Here is a 23,240-nt window from a genome sequence, read left to right as displayed (position 1 = left end):
TGGATATTTATAACATCATTTGCGGGCCATACAAAATAATCAACTGAAAAATTAGCCCGTTATGTTTGGTCAAACATTTAATTTACTCACCCCTAATGTAAAGGCTGTAACTGCTTCTCTTTGGCGAGGCGTGTGATGTTAGCTGGTATTGATGATGTTGCTACTCGCAACTGATTTTCCAGGTTTGCTCCTCGATTTATTGAATTTCGAGTCCCGCCTGCGGTTGCCTTGGCAGGGCCACACCAAATGATTTCGCGGGCCGGACGTTCCCCACCCCTGATCTCGAGGGTTCCACGAGGGGGCGTGGTCGTAGGCGGAGCTTAGCTCCGCCGGGGGGTATATAAGTAGAGGCAGGAGAGGACTCGGGGTCGGCTTGACCTCTCCTCGCCAACGACCACGTGGCAAACCACCAGCGCCGCTTGACCTCTCCTCGCCAACGACACCGCAGCAGCGGACGAGGGAGCGAGCGAACTACCCAGAGAGAGAGAGCGCGGAGCTGTGCGGACATCCTGTTAAATAAAAGACACCAGTCCAGAGTCGTCGTGGAAGTGGTTTATTACAATTGCAATGTCTCAGATGTTGAATTTAGTCGCACGTTTTAAGAGTCATTTCATCTCGAGTCCCGCCGTGTACGCCCAGCTAAGTTGCTACATTTTAGTGGGTTTTGCCTCTAAAACATACCGAATTGTACGATGGGTTACAGTTTATCATATTTTTAATGCGAAGTTTATTTTGTAATGCTACATTTTTGACAATTGAAGGGTTCGTTACTTTTCGATTTCGCTACTATTCTTAGGATGAAAACTGTTCACGAAGGAAACATTTTAAACATCTTTGCAGGTCCCATGGTTAAAAAAAAGCCTCCGACTATTATCCACTGGCCTATTTATATTAAATGTAGATGCGACATTGCCCGTACCGTCGCTAATTTTAACATTCACTTTATAAGGCTGTGTTTTTGACACGTTGAGTTTCTTTTACTATCGGTAGAATGAGAATTATATATTTAGTGAACCAATTTTACACGATGTAATGATAATGTATCCACTGCTGGATAATAGACTCCACGCCGTATCTATCGTGGGATATACTACAGGTAGGAACAACAGATTCCACACTGCCCACCAGGGATTATTTGTCTGTCGTGCATACCACGGCCCCGCCCCACCAGCAGCCCTCCCATTGGCTCGGGGGCGCCGAATGCAATTATTTAATTAATCGAGCTCGCGGGGTTTCACCGACCAATGAGAGCGGTGGGTTGGGGTTTGTAGTGGGGAGGGGGGGGCACCGCCGCGACTCGGGCCAATGAGGAGACGGGCGATGTTTCATTCACAAAATGGAACTGGGGGAGGGTGGCTCCATTTATAAAATGGAAGCCTTGAAACGAAAAAAGCGGATCGTTTTGCCTCGTGTTTCTTTCAACATTCCCAGCCTTAAGGTGATTCCGTTTGTCCAAAAAAGCAAATATAGTCCTTGTAAAAGATAAAACAAGTTAATGCATTTCTAGGTTAACATGAAGCATATAAATTAACCCGACCCTCCAATAAAAAAATACTTTACGGAGTATTATATGACAATGCATATTACAGGTAGGAACAGGTTCCACACTGCCCACCAGGGATTATTTGTCTGTCTGTCGTGGATATGGGGAAGGGAGGGTGGGGCTGGGTGGGGGGAGGGTGAGGGGCTGGGTGGGGAGGGGCTGGTCACCCCGTGGTGCCCTTATAAAACTCAACGTTTAACCTACACACTACACTATACAGGACACGATACACTACACTTACACAATAGGTTCCACACTGCCCACCAGGGATTATTTGTCTGTCGTGCACGAATGCGCTGTCCAACCAAGTTCCTCCCTGCCCACTCCGAAGGAACGTGTTTCATCATGCCTGCAGCGAAGGCGGGGAGCACGTGTTGCAGCATAGAAGTTGAGTACAACAACGTATTTCGCTGCACTACCATTTACTGCCCACCGCAGAGCTCTGAAGCCTGTATCACCTTTAATTCATAGGATAAGACTTTTTTTTACAAATGCGGAGCATAAAAGTGGTCACGTACGTATTAAGAACGTGTCACCTTTTTCAACAAGACATCCTAAACGAGGGGGCTTCGTCTGGCTCAGCCTGTCATTAACCAGGGACCCTAATTAGCCTAAAGCAGGCTTATTCTCGCTCTCCAGCTGCAATGTTATTTTCAACCCATTCGTCTAATCTTAGTACTTTCAATGAAGCGAAGAATCCTAATGTAACCTTAATCTGGCTCTATGTTGAACTTCTTTCGCACCGTATATAGCCAACTGTGTTAATCGGATATGCGGGGGAAGGACAACCAACAAAACACAAAAAGCAGTTCTCAAGAAATGAGTTTTCAATCTAGATGTAAAAGCTCCAGTGGCTTCCGAATATCGGAAGTGTTCCAGACTGAGAACTCGGGCTTTAACACCGAACCATACATTACACAGGGTGACAGAAAAAGGAGGGGAAAATGGAGGGGTGTGGATAAGATAGCGTTAAGAACGAGGTGGAAGAGACCGATAGGTGAAAGAGAGGGATGGAGAATGGAAAGACGTAAGAGGTAAAGAAAATAGAAAACCGAAAATACAAAACGTCGAAAAATGCATGCACTAATTATACCGAGACAGAAGTGGAACGCATGGATCAAAGAAAAACATCAAATTAGGGTTATATCAACAACCAAAAATAATGGGCTTGGCCAGGATAGCATATGAACGAGTCATGGTGTGGCAGACAAACACGAGGAAACGTGCACGAGCGGATGTCCACCAAAGCTGGAGCAATGAGATTCACTCATCCAACGGTGAAACCGTGAGGGACGGTGATGTGGGAGATCTTCATCCAGTAGTGGATTGATCTTGGCTTTTGAAACTGAATCTGAACCTTTTCCTACGTGATAATAGCTAAGTGCTACGATGGACAGCATTGCCATGAACGGCACGTGTAAATGGCAGGCTTATTTATGAGGCAAATCACACCAAAGTACAATTTGCACCGAGCAATGTGGTTTATGTATCACGTTCACGTGACCTGTGGTCGAGTGCCTCTATGCTCAACATATGTTTTGAGATGTGCTTGATGAAGAATTTCACAAGAGTTGTGAACGTGGGTGGAAATTACACCAAGCTGGACACGTGTTCAGAATGCCACAGGGCAATGGCAGCAAACATCACACCGTACTTCCGAGCAATCCATGGCTTGGTACACCGACGTCCTTACAAACACCGTTTATTGCTTCAACAGTATCAAGCCGCTATACCACACAAGTCTGACATGGAAAGCTGTTAAAATACATACGATATAAACAAAAGTTAAAGAACCGGGGACAGGACTATATCGAGCAACAGCTGGTGTCAGACACCAGACGGGGTTGGGTTTCAACCCGACATACATTATACTTATTCTGCTGTTACCTTATGGCCTACCAAGTGTTTGTGTGTGTGCATTACATAAATACGCACGTGTTTGTACTAAATATGTAGACACACACACACACTGTATATACATATACACACAATCACATATACATTACAACTATGTGTACTGTGTGTACGATACCTCGGGATTTAGATTTGCATGTAAATAGTATTTGCGGTGAAGTTGCACAGCTGTGTACACAAGGCAGAGCGGGAGCGTTTGGGTTGTAGGCCACAGACACCACACAGAAGCTCTAAGCACCACGCACCGTTACACTACATACTTCCAAGGGTCACCGCTGTGTCAGTGACTGTCACGACAATAAATTCCGTAAAAATTTACAAAAAAATCAACCCAATGGCGCCATTCTCAAAGCGCTAACAAGCCGAACGATAATTAATTTTTTTTCTTATAATTCTTATTTTTTATTATGATAGTATATGACACTTAAAGCTTAAACACATATGTATAAATATATGTACACACAAAAAACTGTAAGTTGAATATATACACATAAGGATGTTTTATATATCTAGTAAAACCGTTTGTGATTGGTCAAAATCTATTTTACAGTAAAACCATGGTCTCATTGAAATATGAAAATTAACAAAAAATAAATAAGAACTTACATGCAATTTATTAATTGTATATTAATTCATTATATTGCATTAAGCGTTACAAACTGAAGAGAAAATTTACAAAAGGGATTTGGGCTGTGACATGTGTAAGGCTACTTGGATGGTGCCTCCATAAGTCGCCAACGTTCATCTCAAATGGCACAGAACCCAGTCGCCTTACAGGTGCTAAAATGTAAACATTTTCATGCCGACCTACATTAATTTGTGATTTAATGATTTTATAAGAAATATTAAACTATTAAGCCTCATTTCCATTACATCCCAATATTTTAGAGTAGATGCCGCCTTCCTAACCAATCATAAACGGTTTTACTGTAAAAAGGTTAAGTGCTGACCAATAAGATACGTTTTGACTGGCGGTAAGTACAAAGCAAAGTGCCTATAGTGTTTTATGCAAATTAAGCAATTAAGGCAGTAATTGTTGCTTTAATTTGCACGATAATTAACACATCACGCCACAAACACACAGCAATCTTTCAGCCAATCAACGAGGAAAATAGCCAGCTCATTAGCATACAATGCAAAGCATTGTGGGCAACGTACGTAAAAATGACCGTTAAAAAAAATTCTAAAAGGTTTACATAATTGACATTGCGTTACGCTACCGCATGGCTAGCATCATCACGTCATGACCACACAGACCACTTACATCAGTAATACAAAAGCACAGACTCATCATCGTGTGCTCGCACTGTCACGCGAACCGCGTTGCCAGCAGCACATAGCTGGGCGGGCAGCTGCTGGCCCAGGGAGAGCCATAGGGCCCATGGCACCGTGGGGCTCCTCGGTGTGTCCACCACCATGCCACGCCGCCCCTGGGGTGGACAAGGTAGACGGGCTCACAGGGCCGGCAAAGGGAAGGCGGCATCAAAGTACTGCACTCCCTCATGGCCCGCCCATCCCTTCCCCGATTACAGCTACACCTCTACTCCCCACCCATTCCAAACTGTAAAAACCCCATCCCACACAACATTCCAGCCCTGCCATCACTCCACCCGTGAGCCGACATGCCACCACCACCACCACCACGGATGTGAGATCTCATTCCTGCGCTCCGCACTATATCGATACGATATCAAGCGATGTACCACAATATCGATGCGATATCAATAATTTCACTGTACGTTAAACAAAGCATTCACCCCAGCAACGAAATCTGCTTAGACTGAGGTCTATCGCTGGCATCTGTTTTAATAAAAGAAAACGTAAATCATTCACAAGAATTTTTCAAATCTAAGGCAAAGAAAAACTACAAAAGCCTCAAAGCAGATGTTACGAGGGGGTTAAAAGTTCACATTATGCTTTTAAGCATTATATTTTTGGGTATGTACATGATCAAATTGACAATCCGAATTTGGCCAAATGGGTAAAAAAATATCGATTCCAATAATGTGGAAATAATTCAATTGATAGTACATCAATATCAAGTCTTTTATCAAAACGGTATGAAACGTTCGATAGTCACACATGCCGTGAGGCCGCGCGGCCCTTGTAGCACCGTGCGGGGTACAACGATGCCCCCAGCTCGCTCCCAACCCACGCCAAAGCCACACATCTTTTCAACCCTCTAAATATATATTTTTTGACCATTTAAAATATGTATTTGCACAAGTTTTCTGCTCCCAAGAAGAAGCATGGCAGTTTGTTTTGAAAAATAATGTAGAGCCCCCAAGCTCGTTTTCCAAAAAAACGGAAAAAATTAATTGACGAGTGTGGCAGCAGCACCTGCTTTGTGCATCGTCTACAAAAAACAGGGCCCACTTTAAACTGTATCCTTGATTTTCTCTTCCAACCAACCTACTACACTTTGTGCACATTTAACCTCGCGTCTATAAAACATTTAAAATGATTGTCTGTGGACAAAAACCCTCCAGAACGCAATTATGGGTCGTCTGGTGGCGGTGGCAGCGGAGGAGGAGGTGGAAAAGTGCCGAAACTGTGGTGTCGACGTGCCGCTCACATTCCCCCCTCTCGTTGCCCAACGCTTTATTTTTATGCATCCACATATATATTCAACTATGTTCATATATAGAAATTAATAGATTTTATATTACTATCACATATTTCGTTTATATTACTGTATCTTTCTTATTGGCACGCTCAGGGGACGTAATTTTAAACTTTATTACAGACATCCCTTTGGACCAGGTGTTTGTAATACTTGTTTTTAGGATACTTTTATAAACGTATCTTTGAAGAATAAAAACATTTTCATTTCCGCAGTTTCCCATATTTAATGTGCAAAAAGAACCCATCCCAAATGTATTTCTTTTCCCACAACCTTAATGTCATTTGTGCCCCAGTGTGTAAAACTTACTTCCATATTTAAGACATTTCTGTTTTTTTTTTAGTTGGTACATTTACCATGTAGGTAGGATTTTCAACTAAAATTCCTATCCACCTTCTCAGAAAAGTGTAGAGTTTACAGTTTTCAAGTTTGCTTGTGTGGAGCGGTACTCATCCACTTAGCCCATCCCGCTCGCCACGCAGGCCTCACACAATGGAATCCCAGTCAAAGTCGTTCTCTATCTCCTCTTGGCTGATGCGTCGCTGTGGCAGTGGTAGGTGGTACAAGGGCGGGGGTTGGCCTACATGGCAGACACACACACACACAAACAGTACGGTATAAACATTACGTAACGTGTGTGCTTATAAACAGCACGCAACACCGTACATACAATTGCATGCATAAAGTATCAACCAATTATGTTTCTTCCCAACATAAGAACATCCTCATTCACTGTATAACGGGAACAAAACATCTAAACGCTTTTGGTTGTGTACATAATCAGTTTGCATGCGGAAACAGGTTCCATTGGTACTGTACTAAAGAACTAAAAATTATATAGGGCATAACATATTTCACTATCACGTTTATATAGCATACGCCTGTACATATGCATTTGTAATGACATTATTAGACTACTTTGACGACTGTATATCTGTTGCCATGTACAATCCACCACTGTCAAATGGTTACACGTTAAAGTATAGCAGTGCAAGGCAGCAGGCTTGAATAGACATATTTCCTGGTCAACTCCAAGAGTTCCACTTCATTCAAATTACTATCATTTTTAATTATGCGTAAAAGGTAATTTTTGCAAGAAATGACTGCAGGCGTTCACAATTATGAATACTAAATAAAGATAAGTATACAGGCTTTCTGAATAGAGAACGTGGACGTGTCACTGCTCTCCAACTAACTTGCGAGAAAACGTTCAAATTAGTCAACAACACTGCCTTAAAAAGGAATATGTATACGGAAATTAATGGCCATCTGCAGATTGCCAACCGCGGTTTCACGTAAACATGGTTCATTATTTGTATACCAATTTACCAACCAAAGCCTGGTGTTAAGGAAGTCACGTGACATAGGTATGACATCATTGCATTACAGCATGACATGATTGAATTGTGTGACGTAATTCTTACAAATTTCGTGGGGCCATGGTGCTCCTCTACACTACAGCGCCACCTGTGATGCTGCGTAGCCAATCAGCTGCCCGTCTGTTTTGTTGTACATATTGAACTGTCGTATTCGGAGCGCATAGATCGTGTCGCATCGCAACCACATTCATTTTTCCCTTAAGCATGGACCCGAAGCATGCAACGAATGATCAAGGTGAGAGTGTTGTTTCTGTGGGCTATATCTCTACTTCTAACCACCTCTTCCCCCATCTCATTGTCATCACCATCGTTAAAATTAAAAGGTATGTCATGTTTATTTATGTTTTATTATACCATGGGACCTCCTTTGCCAGTATAAAAATATAAGAATAGGTTTTCCCCTTTTTTCTGGCAACAAAACAGGTGTTAAGATTTTAAAACACCAAACTGAAACCTTTTACAAGGAATGATGTCTGCATTAACCACATATACGTGTGGTGAAAATACAAACAAAAAACATACTCTGACAGTATATGCATTGTCTTTGAAACTGATTGGTCCACACCAGAGACACCTTTCTTTTGAGCCGAGTCTCAAACAGTGTTAGACCAGAGGACGCCAAAAGGCGAACAGCACTAAAACAACGCACTATCAGGACATTGAGAGCTGCTCACCCCGAGGATTGCAAGATAGCAGGTGGACAAGAAAACACAGTTTTGGTGGAGTTGAACAAAGAAAACACAGTTTCAATTTGTATTTTCTTGTCCACCTCCATTGTCAGCAGTGTGGGTGTGTGGCGTGAGGTGCAATGCTTTGATTGGTGTAGGCCTACTGCCAGTGTCGGAGCCTTCTCCTACATTAACACTAGCTGCCCCGCCCATCTCTAAACCTTTATAAACAGCTTGCCCTCAGATGCTAACCTCCAGGTTCCTGATGACGACCGCTTGTGTTGCCATCGAAACGTCATAATATTTTTATTATTTTTTATTCACTTTTTATTATTATTTTATTGTTATTATTTTTTCTAACTACGTGACTTTACCGAAAGAACCATAGCATTAATTCCTGCAGTCACGAAAGTTTTCAGTCAAAATATATAAATACAACCACCTCACGAACATTTAGATATTCACAATGCATGGAGAACAAGGCAACTGTGTGCAATCGTGGCTCCGTTTATAATTTACGCTTCCAAATAAAGCAGTTACTTTAATTGCGTGGAGCTCGCTGGCAATAGTGTGGTGTGGTGCAAGGCACTGGCACCTGGGTGAGCGTTTGCGTTGCTTGGCGCAGTGAGGTGTGGATAGCCCGAGGCCCCCACCATGTTTCCAGGTGTTCCATACATTGCACCTGAGAGGGTGAAAGGCGCAACATATTCAGTATATCACAGTGAAAAAAAAAGGTTAAAAAGATAGAACTCAAATTAAAGTGTGCGCATTGAAAAACTAAAGTACAAAATACATTTTGGGACCTCCTTTGCCAGTACCAAAATATGAGAATAGGTTTTCCCCTTTTTTCTGGCAACAAAACAGGTATTCAGATATTAAAACACCAAACTTAAAACCTTTTATAAGGAATCATGTCTGCATTAACCACAATACTTGTGGTCAGAATGCAAAAAACTAAAAATACTCTGATAATATATGCAGAGTATTTTTGTCTGTCTGCAAAGCACAGTGGGGGGGGACCAGTTTAGCCACTGCTGAGGTGGAAGGGAGGAGTTGATTGGCCTGAGGTGTAAGTGGAGGGGCTGTTGATTTCAAGAGACACTGGGCTGTTGGAGGAGTACCGACGTCATACAAGATTGGGATGATGTTGTGAGGGAGGAGGGGGGATGTGATGACGTCACGGGACAGAAGGCAGTGATGAGAGAGTGATGACCTCATACGACACTGGCAAGTTGGCGCAGAGGGGTGATGACGTCACTAGATTGAGGTCCGTTGGTGAGGAGGGAGGTTGACGTGATGCTGGGGTGGTGAGGGGAGTGGTTGATGACGTCACGGGTGAAGTGGACGACAGGGGGCGAGACAAAAGGTAAATATTTGCCATCCTTTTCCCCGCCGAAGTTCCGGGGACTCCTGCTAGTAAGAGAATGCCAACTTTCTTTGTTACTTGCAGATGCTGTTGTTCAAATTCTCTATCTGTAGCAAACGAATTGCTGCGAGTGCAACTGATGTGTTTTGTTTGTGGGCATCTTTAAAAAGGGATGGGGTACACAACCCAACAAAAATAACGAGAAGAGTCACTCGGTCCAGGTCAGGGTGCTCGTGAGCTGAACTCTTTTCTGAACATGCAAAGAGCCTGGAATGGCTGTTATATATGGGGCAAAGGCTCTATATGAAATGTTGTATTCAAAAAAAGTTGTGTAATATGAAGAATGGTCATTATCCAAAACGTCACCTATTACAAAATGTTGCGACTGCTGAGTTTCGCTATTATGGCAGACTGTCAAAGGTAAGCAATGAATATTCGTTTCTGCAATATTCCTCCGTACAAAAGTAGAGCAAGTACTGTCAACCAGGTTTTTAATTCACATAATTATCATATCGCTTCTCAGCGGTTGCCACAATCTTGTGCCAATGTGCTTCATTCCATTCCAATGTCCCATGATGTAATCAGTTTTCTTCACCTTCTCTTTGTTAATCAACTGCAAAGGCATTCTGTTTTTTGGCGGTTAGTTTTTGAAGTAATCAGTTGATATTTTTCAGAGAGTCAAATGAATAATGATAGAAATACATTACGCTTTTGCATAAAATAAGGACAAGAAAGAAAGCGACATACGTGAAGGGGCACTTGGCAGCTGGTCTCGGCCAACTGGCTGGAAGAGCCCAGTCTGGGAGAAGAAGTGTCCCAGGGAGGAGCACAGGTCGGCCAGTTGGCTTGTGTCCAGGCACCAGTTGTTCATGTCTGCCCGCCGCATGCTCTCCAGCAACTCTGCGGGTGGTTGGACACATGAGCACGACCCATCGAAGCAGAGACGCCCAAGCTAAAAACAATTTGCACTTGAGAGAACGCAATGGTAGAAAGACAAAGTGATTGCCGATTTGGACGACCTGTTGTACCTTCGACATGAACAAGATATTAGAGGCTGATAAAACGGGTACTGCTCACGCGTTCATCAAAATAGTCATGCCAAATAGTCATGTATGTCAGGTCACAAATACTAATTCTTTTGAAAAATACTATCCCGCACGAAGTTTAGTGAGCAGCACTGGACGTTAAAATGCCTCTTCAGTTACATACCATCTGTAGTCCTTAAGAAGGGAATATAAAAGCATCCTTGAAGGCAAGAGGCACAACATTATTGTTTTTAAAATGAGCACACCGTGTGTTACCGTAACCTTTACATACATACATGCGGTGGGATGCATTAGTACAACTTCAAAAAGGATGCCTCTTAACCCCTCTATACTTACTAGCCCATCATTCATGCTGAGCCAAAGAGAAATAATACTAATTACAGGGGGCAGGCCCCATAAAAACCTAAATGGTGCACGTTCACCAGTCTTCATGACACCGACACCTGTGGGTGGGTGTTGCGCTGCCCAGCACTTTAGATACAAAGATACCCCCGAAAGAACAAAGGGTATCTGTGTATGTACATTACCATTTATATGTATAAAGCACAAAGAGTAATTTGCATATGAAGATGTGTAATTCGGGAGGGATGGCAAATTGGAAGTGGGAGCCTAATTATAGTGAAGAAGATATAGCAGGATAACAGTTACGTGATAAGATTTTACACATTTATAATAAGCATTTTTAGTGAAGACTTGAAATATTTTTCACATGCGATAAGACTGTGGACATACGTGAAATAACAAAAAACAATAGAACTAATAATACTTTGTTTAACACTTTGGCTTTCGTGACCAATATCATCCATAATAGTTTTTTTTGGGTTAGATCGCGTAAATATAAATGTGTCGTTAAACCTGCCACCACCCGGCATAGCCAATTAGTAAGGTTTATCACGAACAAACAGAACATTAGATAATCTATCGAAATTGAGAGAAATAAAAATCATTTTAACCGTTCGGATAGCTACTGGCTTAGTGCTGCTTGGAAGCAAATCATCAAATAATACATTACTCTTTGGTTCTTTCAGTAAAGTCACGTAGGTATAAAATAAAAATAAATCACGACGTTTCGGGCGCAACACAGAGTATAGATTCCTGCAGTCACGAAAGCTTCAAATCAAAATACATTGTTGAAATGCATGCCAATACAGGTCACCACCATAAGTCAATGGGGATTATCTGTCGGCAGACAGTAACAGGTACTGCTATTTTATTGCAACAATGTGCATGCATATGTGCGTTTATTACCGTATGAATAACCCAACTGGTAATGGATTAATATGCATTCATGAATCCCCCCCCCCTTATCACGTGAAGGGATCACAAGTGACATTACATATATCCCTCTATTTACGGAACAAAAACAAGAGGATTTCTCCACAAATCTTGCTGTGCGACAGATGATGCTAGTTGTAATTACTCGCGAAACGTTGTACTCCGATTGTAAATGTTGTGGATTTGCTCTCCAACACACCGGTGTGCTGTACGAGTAACGAATTGCCACGTTCAGTTTACGTGACAAACTAATTGGCTGTGTCGGGTGGTGGCGGGTTTAACGACACATTTATATTTACACGATCTAACCCAAAAAAAACTATATTATGGATAATAACTCTGTTCACATTAAAACAAAAATGTAGAAGCATATTAAGGTCTTGAGTTTATAAGGTGTCAGCAAGAGGATGACCCTAGGGAGGGGGAGCTCCAGCGAACATGGGAAAATGAGTGACCTCACATTAAGTGGAAGCCAACTGGGGCAAAGGGCAGGGGGGGACTAAGGATGTGTGCCCTCCTACGAGCAAGCCATACCACTAACCTGATTAAGTCAGAGCTGCACTGATAAAAATGTAGCCACGTACATGACTGGTTTATGAACACGTAACAACACCACCTTGTGTGTAAGGTAAAGGGGTGGTGGTGCTGCAGAGTTACTGCGTACAACTCACCTTGATACTGGGACATGTCCACTTCGGCCCAATTGAAGCTGGAGGCTCGTCGACAGCTCTCCTTCAGCAGGTCCAGGTTAGACCAGAGCCCGGGACTCGGTACTGTCAACCCAAGTACAGCAACATTTACGGATCTGAGAACATCATGAACACACACAGCGTTCACATCATAATATACTGTATTTAAGTGGCCTATGTAACTATAACCTGGAATATGCCCAATCTCATCAGATCTCAGAAGTTAAGCAGGCTAGAAGCTGGATATGATGGCTAACCATTACGCATAACACAGGTGTAGGCTACTGCAGGGCTTTTCCCCGATTGTGTGCTTATTATGCTTTCTATACTCTTAGTTCATTACAGTACATCTTTTTTTATGTATCATTGTTATTGTTGTTGAAATTGTGTCGGTTGCTTTTAATTTTTCTTTGCACAAATTGTGCTATATAAGTAAAGTTTGATTTGATTTGTTTGATTATGTTATATTAGTAGAGGGGGGTATAGAAAAATCTACAGTTGCATTGTAAACGCTCGCAACGTCTATGCTCCCTGCTCCCCGCCTTCATTGACTTGCACTGATCATTGTGTCAAAGTATGGTCACTAATCCCCACAATGTGGCATGGAGAGACCCTCATCCAGCAGTGGAATGACAAAAAAAGTAAAGTGTACACATATATTCAAATGGATGATCTCCCAAAGCATGTGCAGCCAGCCAGCTACTCACGTGGGCCTCCGTTGCCAACGCCCTGTGCGGCGTGACCCGCGTTGGTCCCATACGGGCAGCCGGTGGCTCCCTGATGGGAGAGGCGTGGCGTGGGGTGCGTCACGGCCTGGTGGGTGGCGTGGCCCAAGTGCTCGGCCGATGGCGCACTGCCTGCCCCATCGCCAACGCCGCCTTGTGCCGCTGGGTTTATCATCCCTGTGCGACACGCAACGGGAGCGAGTGAAACAGCCACAGGTGAATCAGAAACAAGCATCGCTCTTTGGTCCCAATGACAGGAATTCAACCTTTACAAGTTGTGGTACCATATTGTACACCTTGAACAGATTGCAATCTCTTGCGTTTTCAAGTTAACATAAATGTCTAGCCCAAACAGTTCACACCAATCAGTGAAGACACCTGAATGAAAAACCTTTGGAAAACCCCAAGAAACGGAGATAGGAACCCAAATAACAGACATAACTAAGACTTTGATGCACAAAAACATTTAGCTAGCACACAACACAGGCAATGGCGAGTTTACTTTTCGGAGAAAAGAGAGGGGGTTACTGAGCTTGCACAGCTGCTATGTATGTATGTATGTTTAACTTCTTTCGCACCGTACGTAGCCAATCGTGCCAATAGGAGGTGCAATAATAAGCTAATGTATACCATATCCATATTAGTTGACGTAACCTGACAAGTTCTTACAGTAATACCCTGGTTTATGTCGGCGTTGCGGTCTTGAAAGGTGCGACCAATTTCAAAACGACGTAAATCAAATACATTTTCGGGGTAGGTGAAGGCGAAGGCCGAGGCGACAGACACGAGACGATGCTGTCAGCCACGTAAGTGTGCGTTGAGGCGACGCAAATCAGGTAGTGGTAAAAGGGGGAGAAGTAAATCAGGGTATTACGATATTCGTTTCCCACTATTTATTATAGAGGAGCTGTGAGCCAAGACAAGGTTTCTGTAACAGAGCCTTATAAAAGACCTGAAGCACTGGCAGCCTCCAGTGCACTGCATAAATAGGACTGAGTGAATGATTTTCTGGTAAAGAATAAAAGACTTCACATTACACGGTAATGTAAACCATCTAGCTGCCAAAAAAAAGGTTCTTAGAAGCAACCAAAAATCCTTAATTTTGCCTCACAATTGCATTATAATTCATTAATTAATCTCCTGCACATAACAAAATTCAACGATGTATTATTTTGATTTGAAGCTTTTGTGACTGCAGGAATCCATACTCTTTGGTTCTTTCGGTAAAGTCACGTAGATATAAAATAAAATAAATCACAATGTTTGGATCGCAACACAAGCGACCGTCATCAGGTGGAACAGATACAGCAGGAGAACTGTTGACATAGGAGAAAGAGCTGCTGCAACAAGAGTTTATATAAGATTTTGGTGGGCTCAACCCAAGGGTAAGTGGGTGGAGCTAGAGAAGGAATTTGTACGTAAGTGTGAAAGATTAGCATGTCAATGTGAGACGGTCCCAGCCGGCGGAGGTGGTGAGGATCCCTCGTGCCTGGGCTGCCTCACAGATATTTAGCCTGGTGATGTACTCAAAGAGTTTGAAATAACAGCTGACATAGGCAGGTAGGATGGAAACATCACAGTCGGTTAAGACTTTACTTGGTTAATAACGTCCTTCCAATGATTGCTCAGTTTGTATCCTACGTGACTTTACCGAAAGAACCAAAGAGTATAATACATTATTTGAGCAATATCACTCGCTGTTACATTTTTCGACATGCCTCACAAGTAAATGAGTTTCGGATTTGTTGGCAACTTATACACTCCTAAACTTTTTCCCACATTATTCCACCTCCTGTTTAAGCCCCATCTCTCCATCATCCATCTTTTAAATGACAATGCCCAGCACGTACGCGTATATCTCGCACAACGCCCGGCTCGCGCTAAACACAGGTGCGCGATGCCGGCAGGCTCCCCCCCCCGTGCACGCACCCTGAAAAACATTGCGGTAGAGGCTACGGAAGGACTGGCTGAGATCGTCGGCGTTGCCCTGCATGTTAAAGTGCAGCTTGTCATCGGGCCCGCCGTCACGCCCCACTGGCTCCGATGGCTCCCGGCTGCCATCGGCACCGCCAAGCTGCGAGTCGAAGGGCTCCGCCGGCGTCGGGGTGGTGTGCGTGGGCGTGCCGGGGTTGTGCGCGTGTCCTGGAGCGCTGGGCGCGTGCGTGCCAAATGCCTACTCGCAGCCCCCACACACAAGCAAAGGGTGAGCAAACCACGCGCTTTGAGCACTTGTCCAGCCAAGGTGTCTATTACATGGGGTTCACGGCAATGCTCTCACATGTCATGGAGGGAAAAAAAAAGTATAAAAACAGAGCATGGAATGATTCATCGATTAAAATAGATATGTCCACGATGCAAGCGTCGGACCGTGAATGAGATTTGATTACATCTAATTCATGCATGTTCTACGTGATTGGTTTATGGGAGCTCTGCTGCCACTTACTTCCACGTAATAAAATGGAAAAAAATGATCAGTTCCTAAAATAAATCGTGAAGCAGAATAATAACAATTCCTTGAGTCGTGGGACGATGAATCATTATATATAAATGGTTCACCGCAAGAATTACACAGGTATTCCTTCTGTCGCATCTTTAGCCGTAAAAGAACAGAGCAAAGAGCTGCGTGAATATTAACAGCCACAGCACTACTGGTGACCATTAATTAGCGTGACTTAACCGAAAGAACCAAATAATAAGAGCAGAGTACTGCAGCTATGCACTCGTGAGCACTTATAACCCTGTCATCTCACAATCAATTCTCAGAAGTGGTCAAATAAATCCAATAGTCAGACATCTGAAAAAAGCAGACAATGCGTGGACAGGGGATGTGACAACACAATGCAATACGTAAATGGCACATAGCAGGAGCCTCCGTGCTATTTGCGTCGCTCAGCACCACCACACTGGCATACCCAAACCCTCTGGCCATATTCACTCATAACGGCAACATCTGGACAGCCAATCAAGCTTCAGACAGCTGCTTTTATGGTCAGATTTGCTCATCAAGAGCGCCTGTGAAATCACAGGGCGAGCTGTGTCAAGCAGTTTCTCGGCACAATCTCATAGGATTTTGATTTCTTTTCAAATTACAAAGGTAACAGAAGGAAGAGGTGGTGCTTCCGCCAGCTTCCCCGTTCAATGATAAAGCACATCATCGCAACTCATACGCCGCTGCTTGCACCTACGGCGCCGTTTCACGTGCCCGCCGCATACCGTTGTCGGGTACTGCCCGTAGGAGCCGCCAGGCTGCTCTCCGTATCCCATTTTGGTGCCCGAGGATTGGTACATCTGTGTTTAAAATATAGAAAAACATTTTAAGTTAAACCACAAGCTATTGGCACATCAGAAAATGTACATTGTAAAGAATGAAAATTACTACACTGTGACGAACACTTAGTATGGAACAACATAATACTGGGTAGTTTGCGAGCTCAATTCAGGTCGGATAACTCAACCCATCAGATCTCCACAGAGTTAATAAAATAAACACCAGTTTTGGGAAGCAAACTGGTGCTCGTCTTGTGCAGAGACAGGAGATGTGATAACAATATAAAATTTCCACCACTGGCTCAGGACAGACAGTGGTGATAAGCAACGCCACCTCGTTGCTCATGTGAGCACGGAGATTCCTCAAGGCTTTCATTACGGAGGAGCTCTGAGATAGGCAGCTCGTGAATCCGTTGGGGTTCTTGGTCAGCATGACCAAAATATTTAAAATAGATAGATAGATAGATCGTTTATTGTCATTGTCACCAGTACAACGAAATTTTAAATGCTCACCAGTCAGGGCATCATTCATAAATTTAAATTAAATAAAACAAGAAAATAAAAATAAAATTAAATGAAAGATAATCAATTTATACTATATATAAAAACAGCCCAAGTATACCCACATACCCACATACGTAGTTAAAAAGAAACGGAATAGTCAGTGTGCTTTGAATTTGTGGAAAATCTGAAGCCCATTGTAAAACTAAGGCGCAATGTAAGTTATTTGAAGAGTTCTCTCCATTGACACATTTTGTAAATACATTTGAAAATAACACCGACTTTATTACACTTGCTAATTCAGGTTTTATATTATTCTAGATTTACACCTTTGTAATCTATATTACAATGCATTTTTCTTCTCTTCTAGCGAGGCTGAATATATACACTCTTACATGCGCTTACACACAAAACACCAACACAGACTGTAAAGCATGGTAACACCGCAAATAAGACAATAGTCTAAACCTCATCTTTTAGAAAATCGTTATCAGGCACTCTGAATGTGTAAATTGCAACAAATTACCAAAATTTGTAAAAGTTTTAGAAATATGAGGTGGCTTATCTTGGTAAACACTCAGTCCGAAGAACATTAACACTCAACGTGAACCAACAAACATCAATTGTGCAGGAGGTTCCAAGAAGGCTAGGCCTGGCAAGCGATACTGAGTTTCAACTTCAGATGTTGAACCAACATTTTTGAAGTGGAGCTAAGCTTGTTAAGTAGAAATAAGCTCAATAATCTAAAGACTACTTATATATCGATATCGCACATACAACAGAGTAGGTATCACTGGATTTTCACCAAATTCTGAAATGAAAATTGTCAGGAATTCACTTGAGCAACTTAATTCCCAAAACTATGGATCACTTGTTATTACAAGAGCATAAAGAGTTAAGAAATGTCAACTACAACCTTAGGTTGACTGGGTTCTTGGCAAACTGGATTCTGTGCTGCATCAAGGTTAAATATAAATCAATTTAATTGTGCATCAATTTCAAAGAACGCTTAATCATTCACTTTATTACACTGCCTAAACCTAACCTTGACACTACGTAAAATCCTCAATGGAAAAGAATATAGAAATTAAATATTAAAGTATAATTGGCGCATTAGCAACTGCCCTCCCACCCCCCAGGCTATTAATGGTAACAAATCTACGATGTTGTAGAAATAAGCCGAGTCAGATGTGGCTGGTCTTACCCGTGTGCTGCCACCGGGCTGGGATGGCCCCAAGCCATAGGCTTGATTGCCGTGTCCACCAGCTTGCGCTCCACCAACTCCAAATTGGTTCTGCGGCGTGGCCTGCGAGTGCGGAATAGCGTAAGGCTGCACCGCGCTGGCGTGCGCCGCGTGCGTCCTGCCCATCCCGTAGCGGCCACGTGCGCCTGGCATGTCGTACATGCCCCGCGCGGCCGTCTGCCCGTGTGAGTTGGGCATGCCGTAGGGCGCCGCCTCTGCCATCTTGTAAGGTTGCGCACTCAGCGCGTCCGACTGCACGCTCGGAACGCTGTACGTGCCCTCGGCCGCCGCCTGTGTGTTCGGGATACTGTAGCCGCTCTGGCTGCTGGTCGGCGAGTCGGCCACCGAAAATTGTCCCTGCGCTCCGCTCGCCGGCACGTACATCTTGGGCTTCTTGGTGCTGCGTGGTGGCGAATCCGGCAGCACGTACGGCGGCGTGCTCTGCGCATGCGCCTGCTGCGCACTGGCCATGCCGTAGTGGGGAGGGGTGCTCGACTGCGAGTCCTGCCCCTGGGGGCTCTTCTGAGTACCAGACACAGCAAATTGGTGCTGCTGCTGCTGCGAGTTGCCCTGGGCCTTGGCCACACTGAAGGGACTGGAGGATGCACTGGCCTGTGTGCTCTGCATGCTGTACGGCATCTGCGAGTTCGGCTGCGCGCTCGTGATGGTGAACTGGCTCTGCGTGCTGGTCTGCGTCTTGGCGATCTTGAACTGTCCATGCGTGCCGCCACTGCTACTGCTGCTGCTGCCACCGCCGCCAGTTGTGTTGGGGCTGCTGTAGGGCATCTGTGCCTGGGGGCTAGGCATGGTGTAAAGCTGCGGGTTGGTCTGCGCTCCGCCCGCCTGCTGCGCATCTGCCTCCTGGTTGGGGGATGTCAGAGGAACCTATGGGAGAGAGTAGAAGGGGGGCAACGTGGATTTCTGCTGCAAAGGAACTTTAAAGTATATCACGCCAGTACCGCAATTGCAGCAGAAGCATTATAATGCATTTATTGGCACACCTGGAGTGAAATTGCTATCTCTATGGCTTATTTAATGATGCAATGTGTATTTCATATCAGTGCAGTTCAACGCAATTGAAAGGGAAAAACTACGAGATGAATCTATGATAGCGTTTATAGCCTTCTGACTGTAGCCGAAAATATATAATCCTTCACGAGGGGGAAATATTGATATTTTACTGTACTTCACCCTGAAGATTAAACTCGCAGCCATGATCCAGTGTTGGGCAATAACTGCCAGACTCACTTTACATTTCCAGGTATCTGAGAGAGTAATGTAGCTGCAGATATGCTGCGTTTGCATACTGCAGCCAAACCACAATGATGTCCGAGCACTGCAGAGATGCATTGAAAGTTAAATCACTTTTTTTTCTCACCAACAAAGCTCCAAACTTATCTTGAACAGCCTGGAACACACAATCTGTGTATATCTACAATATAATAGCGAGTTGTTCTTTGAATTAAATTTGGCTGAAGTAAACACAAAAACATGCAGGTACGTCTGAACACTTGTTATCGTGCACTCTTATGAGTCGAGTGCATCACGTATGCACGCTGATCACCGGTAGCCAGTGTGACCTATAGGGGAAACCTTTAAGGGTGTGTGTGTGTATGTAGAACTTATTTCGCACCGGACATAGCCAAACATGCTAATCAGAGATGCGGGGGAAGGACAAACTAAACACAAAAAGTAGTTCTAGAGAAAAATTCGTTTTCAATTTAGATTTAAAAGTCCATAGCTCCAGTGGCTTCCTAACATCAGAAGGAAGAGGGTTCCAGACAGCTGCAAAAGCGCATCTGGAAGCGCGTAATGCAGTGACTGTCTTTGTTCAATGGTTAGCCAAAAGCTGCTCCGAGGATGACCGGAGTTTGCGTGATGGTTTATGCTCCTTGATGAGATCAGCAAGGTGTGTTCTCGCATCATACGGGTTTCTCTGGGAAAATCAACTCAGGTGCCAACAGAAAGAAAACCTCTCCTGGCTGAAATGGTCTCCATTTACCTAATCATAGCTATAGTCATGTGAGCACAGCGGTTTTACTTTTTACAGATCCAAGCCAGCATGCCCCTACATATCAAAGTAGCAGGACCTTAGATGAAAATACCTTTATGTATGTTGAACTTCTGTCGCACCATAAGTAGCCAACCATGCTAAATCGGAGGTACTTTATATTACTGTAAAATGTACAAACATTTAATATCATTCAATGTAACGAAATCCGTTATATGTAAGGCGCCCTTTAGTATGCTTAACTGGCGAGACGATGTGCGCGCATGCACGCACAGATCCTTTACCCTGTCATTTGACCGTGGCCGCTTTTTGGGTCTGGTTGATGAATTTTCATCCGAAGGATTCTGGTCGATCGCCCAGTAGGATCCCTGCGAGACACACACATACACACAACAAGTGACTTGATACATTGTGTACATTCTCATATCCACAAGCGTTTTGGTTATGATGACTGAATCATGATCAACTATTAAACTAACAACAATTTCACACATTTCCTTCTCAGCATAACTCAAAAATCTACTTGTCTTGTACATTCACAAGGCTATGCCCATTAAAATGGCTTAACTACAACCGAAGTATGAAACCTATCGTACAGCGATTTGTTTGGGGCATGTGGTTTTTATTACTGTAACAATGGCAGAAACAGGTTATATCAAGTTTGGTCGTAAAACTTTTTGGGACAATGTTGTCTAATTGCACATGATAATAAAGCACATTGACAAGTAATGCCTAACAGAGCTCAACGCTGGCCAATACCAGATGACACCACACCTGACCACCAATTCCTTCCTTCTGCTGAAGCCCTCAGGAGACACACTTGAGTACGTACTACCTGAACCAGTGTAGGTTTGCACTTCAGGAATTGTTATAAATCTTGTACCTATCGATTGCACTGCTGTCTGAACTCATGTCACCTAAGGTCATCCGTGCAGGTGACCAAGCACCGCAAATGCCAAGGAGTTTACAGGCCATGACTCTCCCTGGGGGGGGGGGGGGGGTGTCAATGCATCATTCTATGCTCACAGCTATGACATTCATTACGAACACCGTGATTATAAATTACTAAGCTTTTACAGAGAACCACCATGTTCTATGGAGCACATCCCAAGGTCTGCTGATGAGCGGTGTTTGTCTGTGGCTGCTCCCGTTATATGTAACTCTCTCCAGCTTCACGTACAAAGCCTTCAAACGCCCTCTTGCTTCAGGAGTCAGCTGAAGGCGCCACACTTGGCACAGAAGGAACCGTGAGCTTATGCTCCACACCTCCAAGTGGACAGTTAAATAGCGATTTGTTAGCTGTTGCACGATATGTGCGTGTTACAAATAATTTTATTACAGCACAACAGGATAAATTGTCCATGCATACATTTACTTCATTAAACAACCACAACTGCACAAAGTTATATTGACGCTCATTAGGTTAGCATGTTTCTTTTTCATAATTATTATTACACCTTACTGCCAGAGGAAACAATTCCACAACTTAATTATGAAATGTTAATGCATTTCAAATGCGTTATTTATGCAAACGTGCAATCAATGCAAAACTAGTTACCACTGGCCAAGACTAATTAGAGAATCTATCGAAATTGAGAGAAAAAAAAATTTGAACCGTATGGGATAGCTACAAACTTAGTGCGGTTTGGAACCGAATCATGAAATAATACATTGCTTAAATGCATGTCTATACAAGTGTAGTGACTGTGTATGTCACTGTGTAGTGCCGGGCTTACGAAGCCACGGCGAAGAATGTGTTGGCATTATGTGTAGACCGCTTACTGGGCGTAGTACCAGCCCTAGCGGGGCTTGGGTGAGCGCTGGTCAGCGCGGAGGCACCACGTACAGTGTGCGGTGCGGGCTCCCGGTGAGGGAGCGAGAGGGAGCGTCAGCCAGCCAGGTTTACGCTGGGGCATGATACGCTGGTTGACCTGCCGACACGTGACCGAATGATATTGGAGGGAAGCCACCGGTGGACGGGGGCTGCTGGGCGGTCACGTGGTATAGAGGAGCTCTCGGGAGCATTCGGGAAAGAGCTCGAGAGATCTAGAAGGTGGACGAGGCGAGGGGCGGAGCCAGCCCCAGCCCAGGGGGATATAACGGGGCCCCGTGAGGGGCTCGGGGTTCGTCGTGTTGCTGGTGATGAAGATCCACGTCGGGTAAAAGAAGCCTCTAGCCACGCGGTCCGGGACCCAGCATGTGGTCTGGGCCGGGATAGCGAATCGTGTCTAGTTCTGCCGTAGCATGGCTAGATGAGCATTCAACACCCAAGTGTAGGTTGTCTTATGTTATGTTGAGTTACTGAAATAAATAGTGTTGCTTAGTTGAACTCACTACACAAGTCATCATACTTCAATGGGAGATTACCTGTACGCAGACAATAACAGGTACTGCTATTTTAATGCAATCATAATGTACGTTACCATATGAATAACCCAACCGAAAATGGAAACCCATTGTAATTTATATGCATCCATGAATCCCCCCCCCCTCCTTCGCACGTAAAGGGCTCACTTAGTTATGGCACCACATCTATCCCTCTATTTAAGGAACAAAAACAGGAGGATTTCTCCACAAATCTGGCTGTGCGCCTGATGCTAGTTGTAAACTAGTACAGCACATTTCAATTTAAAGCTTTCGTGACTGCAGGGATTAATCTTCTTGGTTCTTTTGGTAAAGTCACATAGAGGGGAAATAATAACATAACGCAAGCAGCCGTCCTCAGGTGAAGAATTGTATTTTATTATGTTGAATTTTTTATTATTTTATTATTTCCCTTCTACGTGACTTTACCGAAAGAACCAAGAAGATAGTACAGCACAGTGTGCCTCTAGCCACGCGCACAGTGTGCTGTACTAGTTTAATGACAGTAGAGTCTACCTGCGGTGTGAGTGGACTAGTGGCCATGGGAGGTAATGACAGGGGTTTCAGCTGTGAGGACGAAGGGACTGGTGGCTATGGGAATGATCGAGAAGGGAGCGTGGTCAGGT

At 43.9% G+C, this 23,240-nt stretch overlaps 1 protein-coding gene across 3 annotated transcripts in view; it reads right to left on the bottom strand.

Annotated features, from left to right (window-relative positions):
• Window positions 1-3,229: 3,229 nt before the first annotated feature.
• Window positions 3,230-23,240, bottom strand: part of LOC144719597 (forkhead box protein J3-like) — a 47,654-nt gene continuing 27,643 nt past the window's right edge. For 2 of the 3 annotated variants that reach the window (XM_078595677.1, XM_078595692.1), the window contains 10 exons: window positions 20,535-20,618; window positions 18,201-19,124; window positions 16,442-16,516; window positions 15,158-15,401; window positions 13,211-13,405; window positions 12,486-12,587; window positions 10,241-10,393; window positions 8,723-8,809; window positions 6,570-6,660; window positions 3,230-4,887 (listed from right to left, as the gene is read on the bottom strand). In XM_078595677.1, coding sequence (XP_078451803.1) covers window positions 4,767-4,887; window positions 6,570-6,660; window positions 8,723-8,809; window positions 10,241-10,393; window positions 12,486-12,587; window positions 13,211-13,405; window positions 15,158-15,401; window positions 16,442-16,516; window positions 18,201-19,124; window positions 20,535-20,618 — 2,076 coding nt within the window. In that variant the 3' untranslated portion in view covers window positions 3,230-4,766. Of the gene's footprint in view, window positions 6,661-8,722; window positions 8,810-10,240; window positions 10,394-12,485; window positions 12,588-13,210; window positions 13,406-15,157; window positions 15,402-16,441; window positions 16,517-18,200; window positions 19,125-20,534; window positions 20,619-23,240 lie in introns of all 3 variants that reach the window. The other variant, XM_078595685.1, reaches the window with a different exon arrangement.

Source organism: Lampetra planeri, chromosome 1, assembly GCF_965212315.1.
Source record: "Lampetra planeri chromosome 1, kcLamPlan1.2.h2, whole genome shotgun sequence".
Taxonomy (NCBI): domain Eukaryota; kingdom Metazoa; phylum Chordata; class Hyperoartia; order Petromyzontiformes; family Petromyzontidae; genus Lampetra; species Lampetra planeri.
The sequence above is the reverse complement of the archived record's forward strand: the minus strand, read 5'-3'. Positions and strand labels throughout refer to the sequence as shown.